Genomic DNA, 12,195 nt, shown 5'->3' with positions numbered 1-12,195 from the left:
GTTTAATCATTAAAAGCCATAAATTTGTGGGGCCCTTTAATATTATAAGTCCGATTGGTTTTGGAAATATATTTCTATTTGACTGTCATAAAACTAGTGATAATGACAATGATTGCATTTTGAGGTTTGACGTAATGATGGGAAACCTTGGTGACGGCAGTTATTATGAAAACAAAATGGCTGAAAACAATGAGAAAACTATGACATGCATATTATAGTTTCATGAAGCTGGATCAATAACTTGTGTGGGGAGGAAATTTAAGCAACAATTTGGGAAAAAAGTCCCAACTAGGAACACAATTCTGGCCTGGTATAACAACTTTAAAACAACAGGTTTTGTAACCAAAGCATTACCAAGAGGAGGAAAACTGCTCTCAGAAGGGGTAATCAATGATCTGTATACATTATTCGATGAGACACCAAGGCTGTCATTTAGGCAGGATACAAGACCAGTCAACATAATAGCCTGAAAGAAACTGGGCCTATCTATATCCGTATAAACCGTGTCTTGTGCGTGTTTTGGAAGGACATGATTTGCCAGCATGAATTGATTTTGCACATCAAGTCTTTGACAGAAAACTCACTGAAAACATTGGCATCTCAAGTGAAGCAACTTGTAACGTGACGGTGCATGTACACAAACACAATCTTTGATATTGGAGTAAAATAACAAAAACAAAATCTGATCGAGTGTCGTCGCAGCTCACCAAAAGTCAAGGTATGGTGTGCACTGACCAGATAAAGACCGGTCGGCCTTTTCTATTTGAGGACATGACAGTGACAGCAACAGATTATCTGGCCATGTTAGAATCATGCGGAGTTCCTCAATTTGATTATCTTCAACCTAACATCTTTTTCCAACGGGATGAACAGTTATATGAACAGTTCCCAAACAAATGGATTGGCCAATATGGTTCAATTCCTGGACTTCAAGATCACCTGATCTAACCCCACTTGACTTTTTTATGGGAATATGTGAAGAGCAGAGTATTAGAACTCCGGTGGGAGATATGAGTCATCTGAAGATAAAAATAAGAGAAGCCTTACACTCTGCCATATTACTCATGCTGCAAGAGACATGGAATGAATTGGAGACACGCTTGCGGCTTGTCATTCAAAATGTTCGTGGCCATGTGGACCTTTAAATCGGACGATTGTGCAAACACATGATCACAAGTAAGATATCAGAAAATACTTTAATACATTTGGAATAATATGTTGAAAACCAATTTGATGTCGGTGCAGCTATTCTTGCGTTATTCAAACCTAAAATATGTCAATGATTAAAAGCAAACACGGTATAAATTACGATTCATTTCAAAATTAACCTTTTCTATCCATGACATCATAACTCAGATACGAAAGGGCGCACAATGTTAAAACTTATATAAATCAAAACATAAATAAATTCTGCATCTATGGGAAAAATCTTTTTGCTGAAATCTTACATAGTTTTGGAGTTATACAATACTGAATGTGTCAATGATTTTAAAAGACAGATTGTACAACTATAAATGGGTGCATGATTATGTCTTACCTCTGCAGCAATGAAATCGGAATCAATATCTTTCTGCTCTTTATATCAAAATATTTATTCAAATAAACTGATAACATGTATAAAAATATGAATCACTCATTCCACAACAAAAGATTGCCTTGAAGTGAATAAAACAAATATTGAGAGACTGTAAAGCATCGAGATAGCACTTACATCTTTGTAATCCTTGTTGAACTTGGCAAGGATATCATCCAATGTTTCTTTTTCGCCTTTGTTGTTCGGTTCGTTCAGATTGTACCATTTGCTCCAGAAAATGTCGTTAGGATCATCTCCTGATCCTAAGAATGAAAGATAATGTAATTAAGTCAGCACACTTAAGCAACACATAATAAACGAATACTCTATATTAATCCCTGAATAACTACGAAATACTGCAGTGCCCTCCGTACTAAAGTCACAACAAGATCTTGTCAGCCTCAAAACTCTGGCCCAGGACCGGGACTAATGGAAGCAAATAACAACATGGATGGAAAGGGCAGCTATACTTATCGACCATGACTGAATCACACAATTCTCAGCAAGCGTCATTCGGACTGCGAGGCTTACTACTATACTATACTATACTATATATATATATATATATATATATATATATATATATATATATATATATATATATTATATATATATACTATATTTTTTTATCCTACACCGTACATGGCTTACATGGCTTTGTGGTCTGGTCACCTTCAGACCGGAAAGACCTGGATTCGAGACTGTTCTAGGAAAAGCAAAGTTGAGTCCTTGGAAAAGGCTTTTTACTCACATTCTCTCACCATTCCCGTGTGTAAAATGAGTACCTGTCTCTTAGCAGGATTGTGTCTGTCCAAAGAAAATAGTAATATTGCCTTCAACACATCATGCTTTGACCTACATGTTTATTCTTGCTTTTGGCTAGGAACCTTTTATAAAGCACTTTGAGCAAGTTTAATGGATATTGCGATATATAAATACTCAATTTTTGATTGGGGTTTTTTTTACAGTCACGCATGTCTTGAATATTGTGGATTGAGATATTTATAATTTATATAGATTATCGTCAAAATTTACTTCAAAACATTAGACAGTAATTGTCAGGGTGTGAGTAATCCCCCTTAGAATTACGATTTCTCTTTGAAATAACTGAAATCGTTGTAGCCCTTCCATGATCAGCAAGAGAAAAAAAACTATAAAAAAAAAAAAAAAACTTTAGCATTTTAATGCGGCTATGTGGTCTAGTAGTATGACATTCGCTTTCGGATCGGAAGGTCCGGGGTTCGATCCTCAATCGGTGCATAGTTGAGTCCTTGGAAAAGGCTCTTTACTCACATTCTCTCACCGTACTCAAGTGTAAAATGAGTACCTGGTCGTTAACAGCGTTGTCGTTGTAGGAAAAAAATTGTAATATCGCCTAACAGTCGCTATGTCTCGTTCTATATGTTACGTAATGCTGTTGGTCAGGGATGCTTTGTAAAGCGATTTGAACACGTTTAGTGGATATTGCGCTTTATAAAAGTTCGATTTAATTTAATCAATAGTTTATATTGAAAGACAATATAGCAATATAGCTGGTTATGAAGCCCCAATACTTTGACACGCTATTCAGTTTTCTCCTACCTTGTTCACAAATGTATCCCATCTTATTATGACATTTGTAAAGATTAGGGCCATTCTCGTCAAGGGCCATGCAACGTGAGCTCACCGGTGAGTTGTAATTCCAGTCAGCAACTTCAGGTCTTCCACTAAATCGCCTGAAATAGGTTTGTTTCAAGTTTTGATTAATTTCACAATATTTGTTACAGTGAATGACATAATCAATTCGGATTGGTGAAAACGTTTGAATTAAGATATTGACCAGTTTAATTAGAATGTCAATTTTTAAAATCCAAAATGAGTTCTTCTCATAAATGGTTAAATCAACCCTTTTTGTAAATCTTCGGGAAATATCAAAGGTTAATATCACTTCTATTCTATATAAGTTGATAAAGTATGAAATTTGAGAAAGGTTGCTGGATACCTTTCCCGTACATCTGACAATAACTTCATGAAAAATCGTCCGATTTACTTTAAATAAAGATTAAAATGCTCTGGTGAGCATATTCTTTCAGAAAATGCAAAAAAAAAAATGCAAATCCAAAATTTTCACTTTCCGACTGACTATGTCATAATTTGATAGTCGTGGTATTGTCTTAAAACCTGTTTCATAATGCGGGGATTAGCTGTAGCTATTTCAGTTCAATGACATGGTTAGCAGTTCTACACTGAATAAATAAATTAGAATAAATTTCCCTTGATTCATCCTATAGGGGAAATGTATCTCTAGAGTCTATTCCCAGGGTAAACTGGAATAACTCAGACGTCAACCGCAGTGCAGCGACGCAAATTTAGCTAGGGCGAGGTGGTGATTTGCTCAAGGCCACACAGCGCAGCGGCGGGTGATCGAACTCGGTACCTTTCCGTATCGTACCGCTGAGCCACGCTGACCCCTAATGACTGTGAACGAATAATAATTTTTTAAAATGCAAGCCCATAGCATGGAATCTCTGAAAAGGCTTTTGTGTTGACTAGTTGTATACTCTTCGTTTACCCATCGGACACAAGTTACAATAGGATTCAATAGTCTGATGTCACAAAATGACCAATGCAAATCGAAAATGAGAACTTGAACGGTCATTATTACAAGCATATAGATAGTATGAGCTTGACTAAGAAACTCATAACATTGCCATCCGGAAGAATAACGGACCAACACACAAAACTGTGTGTAACCATAAACGTTTATAGTCTGGTTAATACAGTTTAGTGAGCATTACTCATGAACGCGGATGGCAAAAAAAAAAACAAAAAAACAATAACAAATACCTGAGTGACATCATCTTCGAACTATCTATAAAAAGTAAAATATAACTTTAACAATATTTGATTTAAAATATCCCTCTTTACAATCAACAGATTTCCCCAAGTAACGTTTGAATAACAGATCGTGAAAAATAATATGCCATATTCACTTACTTGAATGCCTTGAATCGAATATTGCCTCCAACTTTGTATCTCTGCATCATTGCCATAACAAATTTCTTTGCAGCTTGACTCTTGAAATCATTCATTGTTTTTGCAGATACGGCGGTATCACCCAGGATGAAGTAGCGTCGATCTTAATTGAAAACAAAAGATGAATAAATAGATATAGAGCAACTAAGGAAAAAATATGTTGATGATTTTTTGTTTCAAATAATTCCTAAATTAGTCATCTTGTGATAGTGATGCTGAAAACACTATATAATGAAACAGGTTGTTATTTCTTCTAATAATTCAGATCAAAATGTGGACTTTGTGTTTTAAAATTTTCTAATTCTTTTAATAAAGACTTGATTTTGCGATCAATTTATTTCTCTATCTCTCTTAGTCCTTCACAGCCATTTGGCCCATAGATCCGGAGTTTATCCCGGTTATTATAGCGTGAAACGGACAATAGCAATTGCTTGTTGTCCTTTGAATAGGACGCCGATCTATTGCAAAGTACGTTAGGCCATATCTAACGGACCCAGCTACCCAATCACTGCTAGGTGAATCAGTTTCTTTAAGATGTGTCAATTTACAAAATGCTTGAATTTGAACCAAACCTTTATATTTCCTATCTTTGCTCAATTTCTGGTACAGTCCAAAACTATCATCTGAGATAACTAGCCTGCCTCCCTTCTTCTTGCACTTGTCATGAGCTTGCCAGAAATTCCTGAAACAATACACTCTCAGGTAAATAGGTTGATATCATCATCATCATCATCATCATCATCATCATCATCATCATCATCATCATCATCATCATCATCATCATCATCACCATCATCAGCATCATCATCATCATGATCATCATTATCATCATCACCATCATCATCATGATTAACATGATCACCATTATCATCATCCTGATCATCATCAGTAATTGTAGTAGTAGTACTAGTAGTAGTAGTAGTAGTAGTAGTAGTAGTAGTAGTAGTAGTAGTAGTAGTAGTAGTAGCAGTAGTAGTATTAGTAGTAGTAGTAGTAGTAGTAGTAGTAGTAGTAGTAGTAGTAGTAGCAGTAGTAGTATTAGTAGTAGTAGTAGTAGTAGTAGTAGTAGTAGTAGTAGTAGTAGTAGTAGTAGTAGTAGTAGTAGTAGTAGAAGAAGAAGTAGTTGTGGTAGTAGTAGTTGTAGTAGTTGTAGTAGTTTTAGTAGTAGTAGTAGTAGTAGTAGTAGTAGTAGTAGTAGTAGTAGTAGTAGTGTAGAAGTAGTAGTAGTAGTAGTAGTAGTAGTAGTAGTAGTAGTAGTAGTAGTAGTAGTAGTAGTAGTAGTAGTAGTAGTAGTAGTATGGTAGTTGTAGTAGTAGTAGCAGTTGTTGTAGTAGTAGTAATAGTAGATGTAGTAGAAGTAGTCGTCGCTGTTGGAGTAATAGTAGTCATAGTAGTAGCAGCAGTAACAGTGTAGTAGTCTTATTCCAGACAAATTCATTATTTTCCATTAAAAAAAACATACACTTTGGAGTTCTTGTTGATGGACAAGCAAAGGCCGGCAAATCTTTTGAATCCTGACTTGCATTTCATTGTGGCGATTTCTGGGGGAAAGTTATGAACAAAAACCAAATGATTGCTTAATAAGAATGATGACATAAATTAAATATGAACAAGTTCAAGGCAAGTTCATCTTCCAAATTATAAAAGCGAGAATTTATGAAGATTGATTTGATTGAAGTATAAAAATTAATTACATAATTTGTGGTGGTAGTAGGGATGATGATGTGGTGGTGATGGTGGCAGGGATGATGTGGTGGTGGTGATTGTAGTAGTGGTGGTGGTGGTGGGGATGATGATGTGGTGGAAGGTGTGGCATTTGGGAGACTGGAGTGATGATTTGGTGGAGGTTGTAGTTAGTGGTGGTGGTAGGGATGACGATGTGGTAGAGGTGGTTTTAATAGTCTTGGTGATAAGGGTGTTGATCTAGTGGTTGTTGTGAGTATTTTTTATTAATAGAAAAATTTGAAAAAGGCAGAATTGTGATGGTGATGGTCGGAGAAGAAACACCACTTAGGCGGAAATCCGCCTTTAGGCGGATCATTCTCAAAATAAAATTCCACCTGCTCTCGCCAGGTCTAAACCAGGATCTATCAAGGAATGTGGGACCCTTACGCCATCAGCTCAACCATTGTTGAAAAAAATGCCTTTTGTGTGTATGGAAATCTGATTTTGAACGTATATTTATATTTAAAAGTGTAAGACGTATTCTCAAGTGAATCAAATTACTGATAGCTTTCCACTTCTTAAGTGACATTATATATCTTTCCATTTAACAAAAGCACGACAGTTTGGAAATTTAGAGACGGGAAACTACACAAAGCACTCTTAAAAATCGTCTTTAACTGCTCATCTTTCAATGACACAGTAATCGATTTAACCAATAAAATCAAATCTCATACCTTTACATCTCTTCAGAATTCCATTCTTGTCTAGCGATTTTGTTTCATATCCAAAATTACAGACACACTGGCCGCCATATTTACAAGAGGAGTGGGAGGGGCATCGGAATGCTTTGCCAGAGGTCTCTCTATTCTTACAACTGATTTTCCTGTCACATTTTCCATTTAACCAAGATGCTCCATTCTAGATAATAAAAAACAAAACAAACAAAAAAATCAGTGTCTCATTCCTCTCAAACGGTGTTAATATAAACTTGTTTTACACAAATTTATATCATAATCAATTATGCCCCGAATTACCTCCAGGAAGTGTGCACAGTTTATAAACCACCTCGGACAATGCGGTCGGCATCAAATGACCTGCTTGAAATACCCAGGACTATATTAAAGGCTGGAGAAAGATCTTTCTCCCATTTTGCCCTTCTTACTTGGAATGAACTCCCTGCTCCATGAAGAAGATCCCAATCACTGAACATTTTTAAAAATCGGTTAAAAACATACTAGATATCTACTTTCAAAAAGTCTATGGTTTGTGATCAGCTGTAAATGCTTCTTGCGTACCTGTCATGAATGTGTTGTGATGCAAGTGTGGATGTGGATGAATGTGTGTGGTATTGCCGTTTTTTGAGGCAGTGGGTGGTGGGAGAGGGTGGCTGTATTTTTCTCTTTCGATATGACAATTTTATTTGTAATGCGCCCAGAGCCTCCAACCAGGGGGATAGGTTGCGCAATATAAATGTGCATTATTATTATTATTATTATTATTATTATTATTATTATTATTATTATTATTATTATTATTATTATTATTATTATTATTTATTATTATTATTATTATTTAAGAGAGATAAAAAATATTGAAATAAATAAGATAAATGCTTACCTTAAACGTCTTTCCATTTACATTACAGTCACGTTTCTCTGTAATAATAGAAACATCAAGATAGGAATCACCATAAGAGGTAATAAAAGAAAATTAACATTATTAATAACTTATTTTGCCATAAAACTGTGTTAAAATCTAATAATTTGCAAGAATTTATTTATAGTTTTTCTGCGATTGCAACTCGCTATAATAGTGAGCACTGCCAATTACCTAATTTTAACATAAAATCTAAAAATGTAAAAAAGAAAACCTCCAATGATTAATATTAAGCTATAATGAACGGGATCTCAGTGCGGGGATGTTAAGGAAAGGAACACACTAGTCATCAATCGACGAGATGCTTCTGTTACATTTTTTCCAAGGGATATTAAACATTAAACTGTTACACGAATTGTTATGAATCATTTGGAGTAGTAAATGTACTATCAAATCTTACTGGTATAATCCAATTGTAGACAAAGTTCATCTCGTTGATATTGAATTAAGGCTTTTAACAAAAATCATATCTAAGTTTTATAAAGTATGTGTATTTATCTTTTTTTTAATATGGTTATAGCTATATTGATAAATCACGAGTTAAAGAATATTTCTGATATTGTTTATGATATAGTACATGATAAAATTCATCGAATTTGAGAAGGATATTAAAGTCAATTAACAAATCTCCATGTTGTGCTCTTTTCTTTTCTTTTTAAAAAACAAAAAACAAAACAACTTTATAGTGAAATGAAATATCATGGAAGACAAATGTTGCTTTTAAATATTTATTGTGTAAATGCTTCATTTGGAAGTCTCTGCTTTGAATCTTTCATACTACATTTTCCCTCCAGAACATAGACTTAAAGAGTATACCTTGACATTTTTTCAAAAGGCCTCTGCTATCTCTAGATTTGACTTCAAAGTTGTTCTTGCACCTACATTGCCCATTGGAGCAAGAGGATTGGGAAGGGCAGTTGTGATTTTTGGTTTTGATCTGTCCCTTATCACAAATGAACTTCTTTTTACAGTCGTTTTGCAGCCATGCTTTTCCATTCTGTAATAGTATGCATTGGAAGAAGAATTGAACAGAAAATCAGCATTATAAATTTTAAACAAACATTATTCCACCCCTCTCATGGGAAAACTGTATCATTTCTTAGTAAATACGTAATCGTTGAATAATGCTTTGAACGTATTGAATAAACATGTTATTCAACGATTGCAGAATATTTGCGCACATCTTATTGATGAGAAATTTGGTGTAAAACCAGATGATTGTCGATAAAAAAATAGTCTTTTAGTGCGCATGGATACAAATCCAACTTTTTTGTTTTTGGATCAAATTGTCATTCAAGCAGATGGAGAAAGATACAAATGATGGTGAATGGAAGTACTAATACCATGCCGTTTTGTCACAAAATATATAATGTTTACTTTCATTTCTATGTATCTATTAAACTCGTTATATTTTTATCGTGCAATAACACATATTATTCGCTAGCTCGTCGTGTTATTGGGCACGATAAAAATAACTCGTTTAAGAAATACAAGGAGTTGAAAGAATCTTATAATATCACAGATATCACCTTCTTGAGAATGTGCACTATCAGTTCCTTTCCTAAATGTGAGAGTGGATAAATGTACAGTTCACAATAAAAGAGAGAAGCTTTGCAGCAAATTAGTTGACATGGCATACATAAGGTATCAAGAGCTGTTTAAATATGGAATAAGTAAATGAAAATGATTGAGATTTATTTTTAAGATCTTTTTCTTGTAATTTACTTCTATCTTTATCAGCATATGCTTCAATTTGGCATAAACCAATACAATTTAATTACGTATTTTCGAAAAGTAAATACAAAATACTTGAAATTACATTTGATGTACTTGCTTCTTTAATTCACCATTGGATTAAATAACCATTAAATCTAGAACTTACCTCATACAGTTTGTTGTTTTGGTTGCAAGAGTTTCCATTGGATTTCACTGAAATGGGAATTTTGAAGGTATTTTTAGTATTGAATCACGTGAATAATGATCAAATGAATCAATCACAGTAATTATCTAGTTCAAGCACTAAATAAATTCTGCAAGTTAATGCTACAGCCCCCCATCAGTGCAGACATTATGTGATTTTCATTTCATCATCGCCATTCTGTAGTAATAGCCAAAATTGTCTGGTATCAAATAAACTAACGTATATAAACTATTAAATCTATAAATCAGCAACTCCTGTTGGCAAAATTATCTCTTAATGCGGCCATGTGGTCTGGTGATATGACACTCGCTTTCGGATCGGAAGGTCCTGGGTTCCGACGCATAGTTCAGTCCTTGGCTCTTTATTCACATTCTCTCACTGTACTCAGATGGAAAATGAGTACCTGGCCATTAATAGCATTGTCTCTGTCCGAAAAAAAATGTAATATCGCCTAAAAGGCGTCATATACCGTCCTACATGGTAAATGTTGCTGTTGGCCAGGGACCCCGTTAAAGCGCTTTGAGCACATTTAGTGGTTAGCGCGCTATATAAAAGCTCAATTCTTTTTATCAAAAAAAATATCTTTCTCATTGGTTCCAAATACTTACAAATGCAGCTCTTAAGAAGTCCCTTGCTGGTTCTTTGTTTCACTTCATAACTTCCCTTACAGGTGCATTTACCATTTTTACAGAATGAGTTGTCGGGACATTGGTGGGTTTCTTCCTTGATTTGACCATTTTGGCACTTGTATTTCATGTTACAGCCATTCTTAAGCCACACGGCTTTATTCTAAAATTTTCATTAAAGAAAAAAACGTATGCGTTTCAGGGGTAAATCAAGATAAACGTCAAAACATGTAACTGAGAAGGCAAAAGAGAGAAATATGTTATGATTTTATTTCTATTATATTTCCGTGCATTATCTTGGATCAATGAGATAAATACTCTTTTACAGGCATAAATGGCTAAGTCAATATTGTTCAGTGTTACTATTGGCTATGGATCACTTGTGAAGCGCTTTGATCATGTTAAAGTGGATATTGCTCTATATAAATGTTCAAGTTTGTTTTGTTGGTTTTGTTGGTCTTGACAGTGACGATGGTCTGTTACCAGATGACTTCTAGTTGCATAGTAAAAGAAAAGAATAATAAATCTTTATTTACGTTACACTTCTGTATAAAAAATAAATAGATATAAGCAGTAAAGAATATTTTAAAAATGCTATAACAAAAAGCAAGAGCGCTTAAGAGAGAATGCAAGTATTTAGTTCCATATTATCTTATGGCAGAATAAATTAAGTATTCTGAATGTACTGAAAATGCTCAGCCCGACGTCTTTATCTGCAAAAGGTGAATTACTTATTGCTGCAGATTTTATACAATTATATGGCGAATGTCTCCATTATTGTGCCATTTAGTTGGGAAAAAAAGTTTAATAGTTGATCAAATTTAGTTGTTGGTAATATCTAGAATTTCTGCTGGGAGAGTGTTCCATTCCTTGGTGATTCTTGTGAAAAAAACTGCTTTTATACGAATTGGTTCTGTGTGTTGGAATTGTGAACTTACTGCTTTGTTTTGAGTTGTTTTCCTCATCAATGGTCTTTTCTGGGGACTTTGCGTCGCTGTTTTTAATTCCATGGTGTTCCAGTTTTCTGAGTAGTCGTCCATGGGGCACACTATCAAATGCATTAGGAAAGTCTAAAACAAGTAGATCTATGTGTTTTCTGTTGTCTAATGCATTTCCTATTTCTTCTATTTCTATGGTGCACATTATGTCTCTCATAGTACTCCATTACTGAATGAAACAGAATATGCTCGAGTACTTGACATGTGACAGACGTCAGCGACACTGGTCTATAGTTAGAGCCAATATCACGTTCCCCTTTTTGTATATGCAGTGATTCATGCACGTTTACAGTCTTTGGGCACACTGCCTGTGTCGACTGACTGTTGGAAAATAATGCATAAGTAAGGAGCTATTTCTGTTGCACATTCTTTGAAGATCCCGGCCGGTATGATCTGGCCCAGTTGCCTTAGAAGGATTTAGACTCTGGAGCTGTTTGGTTACGCTGGTTTGGGTTATGGTTATCCTTGACATTGAAAGAATGCTGATTACTTTTACAGTCGGCAACTTCCTGTTTTCTTTTGTGACTGTGCTTTTGTAATGTGTGTTCAGGGTGTTTGCTTTCTCTGTGGTGTCATTCGCTTCCATTCCATCTGGACTCTGTGAAACTGCTATGCATGTTGTATCCCTGCGTTTAGGTTTAATATATTTCGAGAAGCGATTTGTGATGTGTTTTGATTTATAATAGAATCGGAGTCAGCTTTGAGCATGTCAGTGATACATTGGCCATACTCTTTCTAAAG

The 12,195-nt window shown here is 34.9% G+C and overlaps 1 protein-coding gene across 1 annotated transcript in view; it reads right to left on the bottom strand.

The window, feature by feature from the left end:
* LOC144966211 (uncharacterized) overlaps positions 1-12,195 on the bottom strand; it is a 119,460-nt gene that overhangs the window by 77,451 nt on the left and 29,814 nt on the right. The window contains exons 21-30 of the mRNA XM_078902392.1: positions 10,439-10,619; positions 9,792-9,838; positions 8,726-8,906; positions 7,871-7,908; positions 6,988-7,171; positions 6,051-6,129; positions 5,161-5,270; positions 4,550-4,691; positions 3,155-3,288; positions 1,712-1,836 (exon numbers count right to left, since the gene is read on the bottom strand). Of these exons, the coding sequence (XP_078758518.1) occupies positions 1,712-1,836; positions 3,155-3,288; positions 4,550-4,691; positions 5,161-5,270; positions 6,051-6,129; positions 6,988-7,171; positions 7,871-7,908; positions 8,726-8,906; positions 9,792-9,838; positions 10,439-10,619 (1,221 nt within the window). The remainder of the gene's footprint in view (positions 1-1,711; positions 1,837-3,154; positions 3,289-4,549; positions 4,692-5,160; positions 5,271-6,050; positions 6,130-6,987; positions 7,172-7,870; positions 7,909-8,725; positions 8,907-9,791; positions 9,839-10,438; positions 10,620-12,195) is intronic.

Source organism: Berghia stephanieae, chromosome 1 (genome assembly GCF_034508935.2).
Source record: "Berghia stephanieae isolate SIO BIC M18660-M18661 chromosome 1, UCSD_Bste_1.3, whole genome shotgun sequence".
Taxonomy (NCBI): Eukaryota; Metazoa; Mollusca; class Gastropoda; order Nudibranchia; family Aeolidiidae; genus Berghia; species Berghia stephanieae.
Note: the sequence above shows the minus strand (reverse complement) of the source record. Positions and strands in the feature narration are given on the sequence as shown.